This window comes from Budorcas taxicolor, chromosome 2 (assembly GCF_023091745.1).
Source record: "Budorcas taxicolor isolate Tak-1 chromosome 2, Takin1.1, whole genome shotgun sequence".
Taxonomy (NCBI): domain Eukaryota; kingdom Metazoa; phylum Chordata; class Mammalia; order Artiodactyla; family Bovidae; genus Budorcas; species Budorcas taxicolor.
The window spans coordinates 28,369,073-28,387,934 of NC_068911.1; the positions used below are offsets into that span (position 1 = coordinate 28,369,073).

Here is an 18,862-nt window from a genome sequence, read left to right on the forward strand (position 1 = left end):
AAGACCAAAAATGATGGAAAAGCTACAGATATAGGGGTCTTGAAGGTGATGAGTAACTTCTTTAGGAAATACACGATGCTGAGCTCTGCAGCCTCTCTCCCACTCTTGTGTAATTCCAATAACTACCCAGTGGTCAGGGCGCTGACAACTCTTCATTATCGGAGGAAAGGGGTTCCAATGGGGGAACCAGGGAGATTAAAAATAGTTTCCCAGCCCCAGAGATGCAAAGAGACAGTAACTGGGTCATGATCTCTGGGATGAGAATTCATGCTCTTTTAAAGCTTCCCAGAGGGTAAGGAGGAATGGTCGATTAGAATTTGGGGTAACTCAGTGCTGTGGATCACAATAAACTGTGGAAAATTCTGAAAGAGATGGGAATACCAGACTACCTGACCTGCCTCTTGAGAAATCTGTATGCAGGTCAGGAAGCAACAGTTAGAACTGGACATGGAACAACAGACTCATTCCAAACAGGAAAAGGAGTGCCTCAAAGCTGTATATTGTCACTCTGCTTATTTAACTTATATGCAGAGTACATCATGAGAAACGCTGGGCTGGAAGAAGCACAAGCTGGAATCAAGACTGCCAGGAGAAATATCAATAACCTCAGATATGCAGATGACACCACCCTTATGGTAGAAAGTGAAGAGGAACTCAAAAGCCTCTTGATGAAAGTGAAAGACGAGAGTGAAAAAGTTGGCTTAGGGCTCAACATTCAGAAAACTAAGATCATGGCATCCGCTCCCATCACTTTGGCAAATAGAAGGGGAAAGAGTGGAAACAGTGTCAGACTTTATATTTTGGGGCGCCAAAATCACTGCAGATGGTGACTGCAGCCGTGAAATTAAAAGACACTTACTCCTTGGAAGAAAAGTTATGACCAACCTAGATAGCATATTCAAAAGCAGAGACATTACTTTGCCGACTAAGGTCCATCTAGTCAAGGCTATGGTTTTTCCAGTAGTCATGTATGGATGTGAGAGTTGGACTGTGAAGAAAGCTGAGCGCTGAAGAATTGATGCTTTTGAACTGTGGTGTTGGAGAAGACTTTTGAGAGTCCCTTGGACTGCAAGGAGATCCAACCAGTCCATTCTGAAGGAGATCAGTCCTGGGATTTCTTTGGAAGGAATGATGCTAAAGCTGAAACTCCAGTACTTTGGCCACCTCATGTGAACAGTTGACTCAGTGAAAAAGACTCTGATGCTGGGAGGGATTGGGGGCAAGAGGAGAAGGGGACAACAGAGGATGAGATGGCTGGATGGCATCACTGACTCGATGGACGTGAATCTGAGTGAACTCTGGGAGATGGTGATGGACAGGGAGGCCTGGCGTGCTGCGATTCATGGGGTCTCAAAGAGTCGGACACGACCGAGCGACTGAACTGAACTGAACAGTGCTGTAGGGGTTAAGACTTGCACTCTCTAGGTTCTGGAATATCGGTTTCAGGAAATCTGAGTTTCAGAAAGTCTGGGTTACTAGGGGTTTGAGGATCTGGGGTCTGCGTTCTGCTGAGAGTAGGTTTTAAGAGATCTCGGGCCTGCATTGTGGGGATCTGGAGTTTTCCTTCTTAAGTATCTGTACCATGCTACAGGAACAAAAATTGGGACTTGGAGCAAGGCTAAGTCAAACAACTGTAGAATCTACTTCTGATCCCTCCCCCAAATTCTCAGGAACCTGCTTTGTAGGAACACGCTGGTTCAGCTCTTCACCCTAGCCCTCTAGCTACTCAGGCAGAATGCCTTTGGGGTCTTGGTCCCCAGTCCCTTCGCTTCGGCATCTCCCAGGATCTTTCTTTTCTAATTCCCTTCTTTTGACTCATCATCAGTAACTACCCTCCTAAAATAGAGGCCAGCCCTCCCTGGGGTCCCTTCCTATCTGTCCTGCAAGTGATTTTCTATGCCCACCTCCATCTATCTCCCTTCCTCTTCACAAAAGCTTTCTGGGTCACAATTCCACTGAGCTAATAACCATCTGACTGTAGAGAGCTTTGCAACTTAATAAAAAGACTTCGGCAGAAATCTCTTGTGTAATTCCAATAACTACCCAGCGATCAGGGCACTCACAACTCTTCATTATCAGGGAGATTAAAAATAGTTTCCCAGCCCCAGAGTTGCCAATCGACAGTAACTGGGTCATGATCTCTGGGATGAGAATTCATGCTCTTTTAAAGCTTCCCAGAGGGCAGGAGGAATGGTCGATTAGAATCTGGGGGTAACTCAGTGCTGTGGAGGTTAAGACTTGCAGTCTCTAGGTTCTGGAATATCGGTTTCAGGAAATCTGAGTTTCAGAAGGTCTGGGTTCCTGGGGGTTTGAGGATCTGGGGTCTGCGTTCTGCTGAGAGTGGGTTTTAAGAGATCTCGGGCCTGCATTGTGGGGATCTGGAGTTTACCTTCTTAAGTACCTGGGGTCTCGATCTGGAGGATCCTTAGTTTTGTGTGACCTAACAAAAGTTATAAACCATTATCATCGTCACCAAAAACGTCCTTCACACCCATATGTTCACACCTTCAGAGCTCCGCACCCCACCCCCACCCCACCGCGTAGCTGACCCCAACATAAGAACCCCCACTCCAGCGCTACCGGGGAGGAGACCAGCGGAGAGCCCGCAGAAAGCAGCGCCTCTCAAGAAGAAAGGGCTCCCAGAATGCGGGGAGTTGCGGGGAGGGGGGGTGGCAATCGCCTGGGAGGCGAGACCATCGCGGCTCAACGAGGCTGTGCGCCCGGCCCCGGGTCACACACCGAGCTCCGGGCCGCGGGGCGGGCACTCACCTCAATGAGCGAGTAGTTGATCTCCACGTCCGACTTGACGAAGCCCCCGCAACCCACCACGATGTCCTCGGAGCCGCACGCGGGCTCTACCCCGCTCAGCAGCAGCAGAACGGTGGCGGCCACCACCGCCGGCTCGGGGGGCCGCATACCCCGGCGGCCCCGCATGGCCCGGCCTCTGCAGCCTGAACCTCCGCAGGCCTCCGGGTCCCGCCCCTCACTCCGCACGCTGCCGCCCGCTTCCTCCTCCGATGGCAACTGACAGCCCTGTCCCCGCCCCCGCCGCGACCGCGCATGAGCGTCCCGCCCCCACGGCTATTCCCCCAGACCAAATAACTACGGTACAAGCGCAGCAATGAAAGGAGATCATTGGTGCCCTCTGGAGGCCTGGAGGACTCCGCGCACCTTCTGGCAGGTACAGTTGCAAGGTGCGGATGTACAGGCGTCAACTGCAAAGTTGAATTTCGTAGTTTACTAGTTTGGAATTAGGAATTTGGAATTCCAAATCCCCTACTTTGTAATTCAATAGCACTGAAACTGGAAATGACGAGAGACTATGGATCGAAGTATCCAACAAATTTCCCGAATCTATTTGACCCGTAAATTTCACAAGTGATGTATAATCTCAAACCCCTTTTAGGGATTTATGTTGACTGGGTAACTTTCCATGATAAATGATCAATTAGCTTTTTTTAAAGCAAAACATGTCGTTTAAGTTCAGCATAATATTAAAAAAATATTTAAATTGTATTTAATCCCACCTCTAGTAACATTTTTATAGAAACAAACTTTGAGGGTTTTCCCCTAGGAAGCAAAATATACATGCAGTTTGACTTACTTTGAACTAGCTCTGTGAGGTGATGCATGAAAATCATCTGAAAGCATCTGTCTGAAAATCAGTTCAAAAATCAGCATGTTATGTTTTGTCTCAAGACTGAATGTATACCATAATGAAGATGAACTACAAGTCACTATATCAAAATAGACAAAAACTGCCCTTCTGACCAGATGTTTGAAATTCTTCCATTTCACTCAAGAAAATCAAGTGCTTTTACTTTGATAGTTTTTATACCTTGCTCCTAAATGATGAAGTAAAGAGATTTCCCACGGAAATTTGCCACTGTGGTTAAGACTCAAGCACTGTGCAACTACGAATCACTAAACTACACAGTGGCAACAATGGAAGGATACATCCCCTAGAGGATCTCAGCCAAGAGCATCTGATTTCTCTCTCTTCATTCTCATTCCAAATACAGTGAGACTCTCAACTCACTGATTATAAAGAGAAACCATTTAAGTAATTGTTTTATTTTTTAGAGGTTCATTATTTATCATTACAATTAAAACAGATGTTTCCATTTGTTTCCTAACATAAATCCCTGGTTTGTCTTAGCAAATACCAGGGGATTGAAAGTCATCAATTAGGAAGTGCTTGGCCTATGGAATCATCTTATTTTACAGACAGGAAATGGAGGCCCAGAGAGGTAAGGGGACTTATCTAGGGTTGGGGTTTTCCTTGGTGGTTGAGTCAGTAAAGTATCTGCCTGCAATGCAGGAGACCTGGGTTCTATCCTTGGGTCAGAAAGATCCCCAGGAGAAGGAAATGGCAACCCACTCCAGTATTCTTGCCAGGGAAATCCCATGGACAGAGGAGCTTGATGGGCTACAATCCATGGGGTTGCAATAGTCAGACATGACTTAACGACTAAACCACCACCACCAGAGCTCGGCACTCAGCCATGTGCTGTTCAGAGAGCTGGAAGTAGGTTCTGGGATATTTGAGTTCTGTTCTTGGCTTACCTGGTTGATTTCCTCTTGTGTGCTTTCTGCCTATCTGACCATCCCCCCTCAAACCTTCATCATTTCCCTCAAATTCATCTTCATATATACAAAGAAATAAAGCTCTAGGACCATGTCCAGTTGCAGTGGGGACTGGGAGGGGGGCCGGTCCTCAAGTCTCCTGATAATTTCCATCAGCCTTCACCAAAACCACCTCAAACAAACAGAGATGATCAGAATGTAAACAGCAGACCTGCCACACTCAGCTTCAAGAAAAAGCCTTGAGTTTTTGCATCCCTGCTCTTTCAGAAGACCCAAGCAGGAAGACAGCTGAAAGCATACTGCCGGGGCCCCAGAAGAGGGTTGAGGAATCTCAGGAAAGGAAGGGGAGAAAAGACCAGGGAGCTCCTGCTGTAGAGGCCCTGAAAAGGGCAAGAGAAAAAGAAGACACCAAAGTAACAACGCAGCCTGGACAGTGCAAAGGATTTTCATTCTTCACTCAAACTGAGCACCTGTTCTTGTCTGTCTGAAAAAGCTCAGTCTTTTATTCCTGTCTTGAAAGGGAATACATGGTCATTGCAGAAGAAAAGAAAATAGAAAAAGGAACGCAAGGAAAAACAATAGAAAATTAGGAGTTCCATGACCACTGCTTTAATGCATTTCCATCGTTTTGTCTATGCATATATGTTACATAAAGTCATTTCCCTAAAGAAGGCTTGGCTTGGGACACACATTACTTTTAAGACCCAGAAGAAAAACGTAAATGACTTGAATTCAGTCCCCACTTTCCCTAACTTAAGCATATACTATTTTTTTTCTTTGCACATATATCATAAACTATTTTGTATTATAATCTTTTTTTTTTCTCGCTTAGCATTCAGTAACCATTTTAACGTATTAAACCTATTTCTTCAATGGCACTTTGAACCACTGCTCAGTAACCTAGGGATGAAATCATACTACGAATGCTAATAAAAGTTAACTCTGATTGACCATTTACAGTGTGCCAAACACTCTGCTAGACGTTTTATTAGTAATCTTAAAATCTTCCCACCATCCTAGAGGCAGACAGGGTCGGTCCCACAGGTGAGGGGGCTGCGGCTCCAAACTTAACCCGGGGTCCTCCCATCCCCCATTCCGTCGGTCGCTGGACTTGTGCACACCTGTTGGGTTCGTTTATCTAGATAAATTCCTGGAATTGCTGACCCAGAGTATTCGGGAAGTTCAGGATGACACTTGCGCCAGGGGCAAAGGGGGTTATATGCAGACATCGCCGCACTTTCTGGGGCTCCGGGATCCCCGCCCTCGCTGCCCTGGGTGGCCGTCCTGAGCGCCTCGCCACCTCGCCTCGCTTCACCCCTCCGGGCCCCACCCCCGCCGCCCGGCCGGACCTTGCCCCCGGCCTCGCAATCCGAGAACTCGAATCCCCGCCCCTTCCCCCCGCCGGAACGCGGCCAAGAAAGCCGTCCTCGGACCCCGACAGACAGACCAACAGACGGACGGCGCCCGATGGCCGGGCAAGGCGAGCTCTGCGCGGGCCCGGGGGTGAGTGTCCCCACCCCGCTGCACTCCTTCTCCGGCTGGCTCGAGAGATCTCTTGGACAGATCTCTCTCGGGCTGCGATACAGGAGAGGGGCGGACCCCCGGGAGGGTAACAGATGTGCCAGGCTAACAGCAAGGCTGGGCGATCTCCTTAACCAAGCTGTTCCCCAAAGAGACCAACCCTGTGAAAGGGGCCTCTAGACACCCCCAGCTACAGGACTCCCCACGTCTCTGGTTCCTGCCTCAGCAAAAGTCTCTAGTGGGAGGGTGGCATTGCTGTAGGAGGGAGAGAATTAAAGCAACCCTGTTTTCTGAAATTCACATTCACACTTCTCTGGTTAGAAAAGGCCAGCAGAAGATCTGAGGTAAGAAGTACAGATGGAGACCTCTGGTAGAACAAGCTTCAGAGTTAGCCAGGCCAGCGCGGAGTCAGCTCTGGCCCTTCCTATTTGCGTGGGCCTAAAAGAGCCTGTTACCTTCCCAGCTTCTGAGGTTCCTGGTCTATGAAGTGGGAACAGTAATACCTGCCTCCTAAAGTGGTTTTAGGGCTTGCCTGGTGGCTCAGTGGTAAAGAATCCACCTGCCAATGCAGGAGACATGAGTTCGATCCCTGGCTTGGGAAGATCCCCTGGACAAGGGAATGGCTATCCACTCCAGAATTCTTGCCTGGAGAATCCCATGGACAGAGGAGCCTGGAGGGCTGCAGTCCTGGGGTCACAAAGTGTCAGACGTGACTTAGCTGCCAAACAACAACAGCAGAATGGTCTTAAGTCTGTGCCCAGCACTCATCATGGATCCCAGGTGTCCTAGATTCTGGGACCCAACTGCCTTGGTTCAGATCCCAGCACCACCCCTGTCCAGTTGGGTGAGGTCAGCGGAGTTACTCACTTATGAAGTACTCTAGGGACGACAGAGGATGAGATGGTTGGATGGCATCACCGACTCAATGGACACGAGTTTGAGCAAAGTCTGGGAGATAGTGAAGGACAGGGAAGCCTGGCATGCTGCAGTCCATGGGGTTGCAAAGAGTTGGACGTGACTCAGTGACCGAACAACAACAAAAAGTGCTTAGCATGTTTTTCATGTAAATATTGGGGGTCCAAAGAGTTGCCTGGCCCCCCAAGTGGTGAGTTTGGGACCCCTGCATTGTACCATCATAAGGGTCACCCTGGTGTTCCCTCAGGTCTGGAACCAGACGGAGCCTGAGCCTGCCGCTGCCCGCTTGCTGAGCCTGTGCTTCCTGAAAACAGCAGGAGTCTGGGTGCCCCCCATGTACCTCTGGGTCCTTGGCCCCATCCACCTCCTCTACATCCACCGCCATGACAAGGGCTACATCCAAATGTCCCGCCTCTTCAAGGCCAAGATGGTAGCCCCTTCCTCTGGGAGCCTATAATCAGACAATGGTCAGGGGTTGGGGGAGCAGGCCAGAATCAGGTAGAGACCCCAAAGTGGACACATGGGACCCTGTTAATCAAATAGAGCAATATCCAGAGGCTGCAGAGGGAAACTCAGTGGCATAGACGCTCTCAAACCAATCATCACAGATAATAAAAACCGTACATCCCAAACACACCCGCAGACACCCACACACATCCAGACGAGTTTATGGCTACCACAGCCTGGCATTCCCCAAAGTGTGCGGTGTACACTCCTGAGATACACACGGTGATTTTAGAGCCACACCAGGATGCACCTTTTAAATGTTAACACTGAGGCATTGATTTTTGTGTTTCCCCTCCGGGCAGTACTAAAAAACACTCCTTAAAATTGGTGTGTAGTTGTTGTCCAGTGTTAGAAAAACACTGGCATTCCAAATGTGAGCGTCTCTGCTCATTCTCCTGTTCCCCAAACCTCTAGAAGCGCACCCTCCATGGTTCATTTACTCCCACACCACCTTGTAAATGTTTGACCTCTTGCCAACCACCTCTCCAGGGTCAGCACACTCTTCCTTAAAGGGCCAGAGAGTATCAGTACTTGTCTGAGATTCCAAGGATGTGTGGTCTCTGTCTTAACTACTCAATTCTGCTCTTGCAGCAGTAAAGCAGCCACAGACGAGAAACAGTAAACAAGTAGACATCACTGTGTTTCAGTAAAACTTCATTTATAGTTACAGAAATTTGCACTTCGTATCAATGTCACGTCAAATTTTCGTTCAATGAGTGAACAATGGGAAACCCACTCTTAGTTCCGAGGTGATACAACAACAGACAAGAGGCCAAACTCAGACCGCCGATGGTAGTTTTGACTCCTGCTTAAGACTAACTGACATGTTCGGTGGTTTCTCCGAGGCTCCCAGGTCTGCGTGTGTGTGCTCTCTCCCCTTCTTGATTGTCCAAAAGAGAGACCGATTTGACCGATGGCAGCTCGGTCAAAGAAGGCCTGGAAACGTATCAGTCCCAACAGAGAGTCCCTCCTTGATTTAACAGTAGGGATGGAAAGAGACTTAAAGAGGGTATAACTTTTTCACCTGGAGAGTAAATAGCTTTTCATGCTGTTCCTTCATCCCCGAAGCACCCTCCTGTGCATTGTGGGAGCACCACTGGCATTTTGGAAACCGCTGACGTTATTTGTATGGTGCATTATGTATGTGACAGTTACAGGTCAAGCTTGAGCTGCATCACCCCTTACAGAGTTTTTCTTTCACGTCGGCCTGTTCAGTGGTCATGCTGGTACATTACAGTGCCCCACCTGGGGCCACTGTCCAGTTGGACGTGGAGTCCCTGTCCAGTTGGCAGGGACTGGCATAAAGGTTGCCATCTTTCTTTCCCCCACCAGCCTTATCCCAGCCTGTTTCCCCAGGTTCTTGGGTTCACCCTCATAATCCTGTGTACCTCCAGCGTGTCTGTGACTCTTTGGAGAATCCAGCAGGGAACGCCCCAGGCCCTCGAGTTCCTCATACACCCCACGGTGTGGCTCACCACAATGGTGAGTCGTGGCCCAGACCTGCTGGCTTGCTCCTGGCTGCTGCTTCTCCTGCCCCGGTGGAGGGGTGGGACAGAGGGGGCTCCCTCCCGACCCTCTCCTCCCCTAGCCTCCTCCACCCCCGGCCCACCTCCCACCCGACCCTCTTGTCCAGAGCTTCGCCGTGTTCCTGATCCATGCCGAGAGAAAGAAGGGCGTCCAGGCGTCTGGGGTGCTCTTCGGGTACTGGCTACTCTGCTTTCTCTTCCCAGCCACCAGCGCCACCCAGCAGGCCTCGCAAGGGGTAAGTGGGGGCTCCGGGAACCAGTATGGTGGTTTCAGGCCTTGGGTCCCATCCTTCATCCTCCCGCTTCCACCACGGCTTATTCTCCTTGCAGAGACACACACTCTGCAAGCACTGAAACTCAAGCAACACACACAGGCATTTCACATAGACGTTCTTATCACCCCATACCTTTTTATCAACAGAAATTCTTATTGTCTTACACACTCAAGTCACACACTTCACTTGCACACACTTGTATGCCCCCATTCACACATTGGGCTTCCCTGGTGGCTCAGACGGTCAAGAATCTGCCTGCAATGCAGGACACCTAGGTTCAATCCCTGGGTCGGGAAGGTCCCTTGGAGAAGGAAATGGCAACCCACTCTAGTATTCTTGTCTGGAGAATTCCAGCAACAGAGGAGCCTGGCGGGCTACAGTCTATGGAGTTGCAAAGAGCTGGACACCAGTGAGCAACTAACACTTTTCACTTCACTTTTTTTCATTCGTGTATCGCACAACCACAGACTCCAAAACATCACATACACCATACACACACACACACTCACCTGCACTCACACTTGCTGCCATCCAGTTGTGTCTACGCTTTCAAGCTCCTACAGGACTTGTGCACAAATGTCCCACACTCATACACACACACACACACACACACACACACACACACACACACTGCATGGGCACCGACACACTGTTGGTTCAAAACCTCAGGGGTTCCCGGGTGAAATTAGAAACCAACTCCAGATCTGGAGGGCCAAGAGAGAGCAAAGAAACAGGCCGCCACTGCAGTTGGAAGGTGACAATTCTCATAAGCAAGGGAACTTATGGAAGATGCTTGTCTTGGCCGCTGCAAAATACATTGATCTCCGCACCTGCCCACCAGAAACTTAACAGTTTATAGAGGTTTTAACAGGCTTCAGTCATATGTGCCATCCAGTGGATCTCACCAACACATTGCTCTTTCAAGGTGGCATCCTTGAAGTAGTTCCTAGTGCAGGAACAGTGTGGCCAGAATGCACACTTCAAGGACGGGAGTGGCAAGTGGGGGTGAGGAACCTCTGGGTCCAGCTCCCAGGTCAGCCAGGGGTCACGTCCTCTGGATGACCTCCTCTGGCACACAGCTGTGTTCATTCTGATGCCACGTAAGTGCGTGTCTCTCCTTATTCTCCACCTTTACCCGTGCCCTCATGCATCTGTATTTACACACTCATTTTGCACACTCACCTGTATTTCCATGTTAGGGGGCGTGATCTGCAAAGAGAAAAATCTATAACCTCAACCAGGGTTTTTCAACCTCAGCACCGGTTACCTACTTCCCTCTTGGGTGGGGGCGGAGAGGAGCTGTCCCGTGTGTTGTGGGATGTTGAATAGCATCCCTGGTCTCCCCCCACTGGATGCCAGTAGTACCACCCCATTACGGAAACCTGACAGGTCTCCTGACAATGGTAAGTGTCCCCTGGGGGCAAAGTCACCCCCGGTTGAAAACCGCTTGCATGGCTGGTATGCTCACCCAAGACGTCTGATCAGGAAACTGATCAGAGTCTGCTGGTCAGCATTTCATATGGTTACTCCCTCCGGCTCCTGAAAGAAGAAGGCAGAGAAACACTTTCTGTCCTAAAGGACAGATTTTTAACAAAGCAACTTTTGTAACTAATGGGAATAGCCCCCAGGCCCTCACTGATTTATGAGAGGGTAGAGAAGGCAATGGCACCCCACTTCAGTACTCTTGCCTGGCAAATCCCATGGGCGGAGGACCCTGGTAGGCTGCAGTCCATGGGGTCGCTAAGAGTCGGACACGACTGAGCAACTTCACTTTGACTTTTCACTTTCATGCATTGGAGAAGGAAATGGCAACCCACTCCAGTGTTCTTGCCTGGAGAATCCCAGGGACGGGGGACCCTGGTAGGCTGCCGTCTCTGGGGTCGCACAGAGTCGGACACAACTGAAGCGACTTAGCAGCAGCAGCAGCAGCTTTCTACGTTGACTTAGCAGCTAGCTGTTTGGAACACAGCACTGAAAGACTAATATTGGGACTATATATGCTCTGGAGCTCCATGTGCGAGGCCCTGTGGCAGGCACTTGATGTCATGAATTCAGTGAAGATCTGAATGATCCCATTTTAAAGATGAGGAACCCTAAGCCTTAGAGAAGTAAACGACTTCCTCTAGGTCATGCAGCCAAAGTCCATCTCACCCAAATTCAGGACAACCTTTCCGACAGGAACGATAGTAAAAATGACACTATGGGGAGTAATGTAGCTGCACTATCAAATTGTCTAGTATCTGTCCCCCAAAACGAAACCAAAAACAGGGAAGGAAAAAATCCAATAGAGAAATTGTGATCTGAAACTTGGGCTCTTGTTTAAAAACATAAAAACTCAGTTCACACTGGCTCAAGGGGGAAAAGTCCCAGGGTATCTATTAGCTCACATACCTGGGACCTGCTAGTAGGCATAGCTGGCCCAGACATTCAGAGAACTCAGCTAGAGCTCCATTTCTGCCTGTCCCTTGGCTCTCGCCTCTTGGCTTCACTCTCCAATGGGATGGCAAGGAGAGCCCCAATTATTCCAGGCTTTCGCTTCACAAATATAGCAAACCTGGAAGATCTCCTGATGGGTCCAGCTCTCGTTGGTCCAGCGCAGGTCCTGCGTCTGTTCCTAGCCCAAGCACGGTAGCCAGGGACGGGAACATGCTCGTTGGTCAGGCCTCCATCATCTGCCTGCCCTGCCCGCCCCCCAGGATGGAATCAGCTCTACATAAACCTCATACCTGAGCATGAGGGGAAGAGTTAGGGTGCTCTGGCCAGAAAGGGCAGGGGGTGCAAAAGCAATCATGGCAGGGCAGCAAGAGCTCGCGATCTGGAGCAGATCATTTGTGTGGCCTTGAGCAAGGTACTGCCACTTCTCTGAGCCTCGGTTTCCCAATGAGTAACACAGAACAAGTAAACCCCAGCTGGGGCAGGGTCGGGGGGGAATTGACGAGACAGTGTGTGTAAAGACTCCAGCATGTGCCCGAGGCAGAGTGAATGCTCCCTGAAACCAGCTCCCTTCTTAAACCAGAAAACACTGGCCACAGAGACTGGGACGGGAGATTGGGGGGTGGGGTTCCTTTGTTGCCCAGGGAGAAGGACAAAGAGTCCTTCAATTTGTGTCCTGGTGGCTAAGGCCAGTGGTCACCTAAGGGCACACTCCCTGCCTGCCCATTTGTCTGGACAGAATCTGTGTAAGCCAAGTGTTTTCAAGGCCAGGAAGGCTGGGGGCTCTGACTCTCAAACGTGGTGGCTCCAGCCCCCAGCCGGGCACTGCTCCCAGCATCAAAAACCCCGTTCCGCCTCCATCCCTTTTCCCCTTCCTGACACCCTCCCCAGTCTCTGCTTCTCCTAAGCCCCGACTCAGTGAGACTTCTGCTTTCTCCCGCTTTCTCCCGCAGGATTTCCAGAGCGACCCTTTCCGCCACCTGTCACCCTACCTGTACTTGTCTCTGGTGATGGCGCAGTTTGCACTGTCTTGCCTTGCTGATCAACCCCCGCTTTTCCCGAAAAGGCCCCCACAGGCTGTAAGTCACCACGTCTCCAACCAATGCCTTGCTTGTCCCTGTTCCTCTTCTGGTCCTCAGTGCCCCCCAAGTGATGGAAGGAAGTTAAATTAAAGCACAGGCCTTTATTTTTTTTTTTTAATTCATTCAGCCAAAACCATATTACATATCAACTCTATGCCACGGGTTGGCCAACTCTTTCTGTCCAAGATAGAAAATATTCTGGGCTTTGTGGGCCATATGGTCTCTGTATGGCAGCTACGGAGGTCAGGTTTTGCAAAAAGCAGACAGACTATATGTCAACAAAGGAACATGGCTGTGTTCCAGTAAAACTTTATTCGCAGAGAAAAAACAGTGGGCCAGATTTGGCTTGGGGGCTGTAGTTTGCCAACCTATTCTGTGTGCCAGCTCAGTACTGAGGATCTTTAGTAAAAAGTGATGTCTCTGTCCTCATGCGACTAATACCCACTAGCGGAACCATTAATCACACAATTACCCAAATGTGTGGAAAATTAAAACTCATCATCATAAAAATTCAGGATTAAAGTGACTTGCTCAATAGAAGTGCTCCATAGAAGTTCATGGTCCATAAGAGTTTACAGCAGATAACACTGTGAAATCTGGAAAGAATTCTCTGAGAAAAAGACAGTTGAGTGGAGATCATCTAAAAAGATGCTCAACAGTTTGAATAATTAAGTTAAAATGTAACAGGACTTTGTCCAATGAGTAGCAGGAAAAAATTAAAATTGATAACACACGCTGATGGCAAAGATGTGGTGCAGTGAGCATTCTCATGCCCTACTGGTGAAGAGTTTAAATCTGTGCAGTTTTCCTGGAGCCACTGGTAAAATCTCACCTCTTCTTCACCTCCTTGTCACATTCACTGAAGGATACTGTTGAAAACATTGCTGGTGTCATGCATGGTCCTTGCTTTGAGAACTTCTTGGTCTCAGTATTTATTAAGTTGTTCTGAGCAACTGTTAGTTCTTACCTAGGCACTTTTACTGAAAAAACAAGAGAGTTCCAGAAAAACATCTATTTCTGCTTTATTGACTATGCCAAAGCCTTTTACTGTGTGGATCACAATAAACTGTGGAAAATTCTGAAAGAGACAGGAATACCAGGCCACCTAACCTGCCTCTTGAGAAACCTGTATACAGGTCAGGAAGCAACAGTTAGAACTGGACATGAAACAGCAGACTGGATCCAAATAGGAAAAGGAGTACGTCAAGGCTATACATTGTCACTCTGCTTATTTAACTTCTATGCAGAGTACATCATGAGAAACACTGGGCTGGAGGAAGCACAAGCTGGAATCAAGATTGCTGGGAGAAATATCAATAACCTCAGATATGCAGATGATACCACCTTTATGGCAGAAAGTGAAGAAGAACTAAAGGGCCTCCTGATGAAAGTGAAAGAGGAGAGTGAAAAAGTTGGCTTAAGGCTCAACATTCAGAAAACGAGGATCATGGCATCCGGTCCCATCACTTCATGGCAAATAGATGGAAAACAGTGAAAACAGTGGCTGACTTTATTTTTCTGGGCTCCAAAATCACTGTAGTTGGTGACTGCAGCCATGAAATTAAAGGACGCTTACTCCTTGGAAGGAAAGTTATGACCAACCTAGAGAGTATATTCAAAAGCAGAGACATCACTTTGCCAAACAAAGGTCTGTCTAGTCAAGGCTATGGTTTTTCCAGTGGTCATATATGGATGTGAGAGTTGGACTATAAAGAAAGCTTAGCACCGAAGAATTGATGCTTTTGAACTGTGGTGTTGGAGAAGACTCTTGAGAGTCCCTTAGACTGCAAGGAGATCCAACCAGTCCATCCTAAAGGAGATCAGTCCTGGGTGTTCATTGGAAGGACTGATGTTGAAGCTGAAACTCCAATACTTTGGCCACCTGATGTGAAGAGCTGACTCATTGGAAAAGACCCTGATGCTGGGAAAGATTGAGAGCAGGAGGAGAAGGGGATGACAGAAGATGAGATGGTTGGATGGCATCACCAATTCAATGGACATGGGTTTGGGTGGACTCTGGGAGTCGGTGATGGACAGGGAGGCCTGGTATGCTGCGATTATGGGGTTGCAAAGAGTCAGACACGACTGAGCAACTAAACTGAACTGAGGCACTTTCAGTCCTGTGACCAAATCCCTTTTTGCCTTGCCTGCTAGGAAGCACCAAGCCCTTTGGTATCTATTGTGGTTAAGGATCGGAGAAGGACATGGCAACCCACTCCAGTACTCTTGCCTAGAGAATCCCGTGGACAGAGGAGCCTGGTGGGCTGCTGTCCATGAGGTCACACAGAGTCAGACACAACTGAAGCAACTTAGCATGCATGCATACACTGGAGAAGGAAATGGCAACCCACTCCAGTGTTCTTGCCTGGAGAATCCCAGGGATGGTGGAGCCTGGTGGGCTGCCGTCTATGGGGTTGCACAGAGTCGGACACGACTGAAGCGACTTAGCAGCAGCAGCAGCAGTGGTGAAGTATACAGGACATCTCAGTCTGGTTTTCAGTATTAAGCTTGTTGTCAGTTCATTCTGTCTTCCTGCCCTTAGTTCTGCTTGCCACATACTGGCCATGGATTATGAGACCAAGTCCTCCCACTTCTAAATCTTTTGTCTTTGCAGAATCCATGTCCTAAGGCTGGGGCCTCCTTCCCCTCCAAGGCCATGTTCTGGTGGGTTTCTGGGTAAGTAAAGTAGCAGGGAAGGGGCCGGGGGTGGGGGTAGGGGGGGTGCCCCCACCCACCTACATGTGCCGCTCTTATTTGTTACCACAGCTCTTTCCGAAAGATTTCCCCAAGCCTACCAAAGTCAGCCAGGCTTTCTCCATCCCAGCCTGGGTGCTGGGATTTTAGTGCGTCCACCATCCATATCCCATTGCCACTCACTCACTGGAGTGAGATTGGAGTCCTGGCTCTGTCTCTTAGCTGGCCACATCACAAGCATTTAGTCTAAGTTTTCCCCTCTGTAAAATGGGAACAACTCTACCTTCATTAAATGTAAAGTACTTAGTGCTTGTATATAGAAGGCACTCAATAAAATCATATCTCTATCTAGTCCTTCCACCAACATAGTAGGTGTTTAATAAGCACATACTATCTGCCAAGCACCAAGGGTGAGGAGGCAAAAGACCAAATCTTAACTCACTAGAGGCTCCCAGGCTGGTGGAGAAGATGTTTCTCCAGGGTTAGCACACCAGGCATGGAGGACGTACCTACTTCCTGGAACCTCTCTTGACCACACTGCCATCGGATCATACTTGAATTCCGTCTCCACCACTTCCTGGCTGTGTGACCTTGGGCAAGCTACTTAACCTCTCTGTGCGTCAGTCTTGCACTTGTCAAATGAGGATCATAATAGCATCTACCTCACAGGGTTGAGGATTAAATGAAATGAGGTTTCTGAAGCACTTAGAACAGAATCTGGCCCATAAAAAGTTTTATACAAACTGGTTGTTTAATAAATGAAGGATAGACAACTATGAGGGTTTTCCAGGTGACTCAGATGGTAAAGAATCTTCCTGCAGTGCAGGAGACAGGTTCGATCCCTTTGTTGGGAGGATCCCTTGGAGAAGGGAATGGCAACCCACTCTAGTATTCTTGCCTGGAGAATCCCATGGACAAGAGGAGCCTAGAGGGCTACAGTCCATGGGGTCACCAAGAGTCGGACATGATTAAGCGACTAAACAACAACGAAGACTACTCCGAGGGTATGGAATTGGTGGAGGGTATGGAATTGGTGGAAAGAACCTGGAAGTTTGCTAAACATCTCTGAAGAGAACCTAGCCTGCTGTTTACCAAATGCAGGCATTTATGGGCCATTCCTCAAGTTTTTTGCCTTATTTGGGTATCACTTATACTCAATGTACTTAATGTTTTTTCTTTAGATTTATTTGCTTTCTCTACTTTGTGTGTGTGTACTTAGTCACTCAGTTGTGTCTGACTCTTTGTGACCCCATGGACTGTAGCCCGCCAGGCTCCTCTGTCCATGGGATTCTCCAGGCAAGAACACTGGAGTGGGTTGCCATTTCCGTCTCCTTTCTCTACTTTAGTAACCTTTTATAAGGGAAACTTTCTATCACTACCAAGATCACAAAAATCTAGAATGCCTTGCCATGTAGAATGCTAAAAGTAGTTTCAGTGAAAAACAAATATTATGAATAATTTCTGGATTCAAACTGTTGCTTGCCTGAGTTTACTCTGTATTAGAAAAAGGAACTTGAACAGTCTCAAAAAGGAGCTCAAGACCAGCTCCAAACAAGGCCTCCTTGGTGTCACAAGAACGATGAGAGACCTAAAAGGGAAAAAAAACCATTCCTGCTATGGAAGTCTGCAGTAGTTAATTTCTTTTCTTTATGGTCTGCAGGCCTATTTGCCCCAAGGTTTATGGGATCTTAGTCCCCTGACCAGGGCTCAAATGCATATCTTCTGCATTGGAAGGTGGATTGCTAAATTCCTAACCACCAGGGAAGTTAACTTCTTGTGTATGCGTGTTGGTTTGAAAACTGGCCTCAGGTAACCAAGGGCAAGGAGAGACAGAAGAGGCAGCCACTCCAGGCTGGAAGGAGGCAGGGTTAACAACAAGCCAGGGATCTTACATCCGAGGCTTGTCTTGGGCCCTGCAAGCTGAGTACATCTCACTGGACTCCCTAGAATTTACAGAGCAGCCTTAATGGGGTTCAGACATGTACACCATCCAGGTAGTCTAACACTTACTCTCAAAGTAGCTCCTAATGTGGGAACAGTGGACAGAACGTATGTTCCAAGGACAGGGGAGGGAGGAGCCTCAGATTGCCCGGGTCCAGGTCATAGGTCCACCAGTGGCCACATCCTCTCAATGACCTCCTTCAACAGTGCACCAGCTACAGTCATCTCATATAGCAGTCCCAAGCGCGAGAAAACATTCTCATTTTAAGGTGAGAAAATTGAGGTCCATTGCTGGGAAGTGACTTGCCCAGGGTCACAACACTGAAAAGTGGTGATTTTATTTGACAAATCTTGTGCCCGGAGCCCGCTAGTGGTAAAGAACCTGCCTGCCAATGCGGGCGACATAAGAGATGCAGGTTTGATCCCTGGGTCAGGAAGATTCCCTGGCAACCCAATCCAGCATTCTTGCCTGGAAAATCCCATGGACAGGGGAGCCTGGCAGGCTACAGTCCAGGGATCACAAAAGAGTCGAACACAACTGAAGCGACTTGGCACCTATGCACACACATGCCCTGAGCTAGGAGGTGATGATAGAAGAGGGAGAATCTTTGTCTCCATGAAACTTACTGCTAATGGAAGAGAAAGACTAAATAAACAATCAGACCAAAAAAAGTAAACAATGATCATCCCAGCAAGCATTAGAAAGAAACAGCTCAGGAAACTAAGGGATCTTGCAATGGGAGAATCTACCTGGACTCAGGTGTGGGGGTCATCAAGTGGGCTTTTAAGGAAATCGTGTCCAAGCCAGAGATGAAGGACAAGTGAGAAGTGTCAGGGAAAGAGTTTTAAACAGAGGGACGTGCATGTGCAAAGGTCCTGAGGCCAGGCGGCTGGAGCAGTGAACCAGGAGGAGAATGGGGAGAAGTTCAATTTTCCTCCACTGTAATAGTTTTCAACTCTGGACTTCTGATTCCTAGGGAGGCTTATTTCCCCTGTTACAGGGTCAGTTCAGTTCAGTCGCTCAGTCGTGTCCGACTCTTTGCGACCCCATGAATCACAGCACGCCAGGCCTCCCTGTCCATCGCCAACTCCAAGAGTTCACTCAGATTCACGTCCATCGAGTCAGTGATGCCATCCAGCCATCTCATCCTCTGTCTTCCCCTTCTCCTCCTGCCTCCAATCCCTCCCAGCATCAAAGCCTTTTTCAGTGAGTCAACTCTTTGCATGAGGTGGCCAAAGTACTGGAGTTTCAGCTTTAGCATCATTCCTTCCAAAGAAATCCCAGGGCTGATCTCCTTCAGAATGGACTGGTTGGATCGCCTTGTAGTTACTCCTTGGTTAAGTCACTTAATCTCTCTGAGCCTCTGTTTTCTTCCTCATC

The 18,862-nt window shown here is 48.6% G+C and overlaps 2 protein-coding genes across 3 annotated transcripts in view; one reads left to right on the forward strand and one right to left on the reverse strand.

Annotated features, from left to right (window-relative positions):
* The window catches only part of LOC128063884 (nodal modulator 1), a 56,546-nt gene extending 53,536 nt beyond the window's left edge, over positions 1–3,010 (reverse strand). For both annotated transcript variants that reach the window (XM_052656724.1, XM_052656715.1), the window contains exon 1: positions 2,770–3,010. In XM_052656724.1, coding sequence (XP_052512684.1) covers positions 2,770–2,934 — 165 coding nt within the window. In that variant the 5' untranslated portion in view covers positions 2,935–3,010. The remainder of the gene's footprint in view (positions 1–2,769) is intronic.
* A 3,044-nt stretch (positions 3,011–6,054) lies between these two features.
* The window catches only part of ABCC6 (ATP binding cassette subfamily C member 6), a 65,294-nt gene continuing 52,486 nt past the window's right edge, over positions 6,055–18,862 (forward strand). The window contains exons 1-6 of the mRNA XM_052635750.1: positions 6,055–6,090; positions 7,271–7,453; positions 8,887–9,012; positions 9,164–9,292; positions 12,718–12,843; positions 15,461–15,522. Of these exons, the coding sequence (XP_052491710.1) occupies positions 6,055–6,090; positions 7,271–7,453; positions 8,887–9,012; positions 9,164–9,292; positions 12,718–12,843; positions 15,461–15,522 (662 nt within the window). The remainder of the gene's footprint in view (positions 6,091–7,270; positions 7,454–8,886; positions 9,013–9,163; positions 9,293–12,717; positions 12,844–15,460; positions 15,523–18,862) is intronic.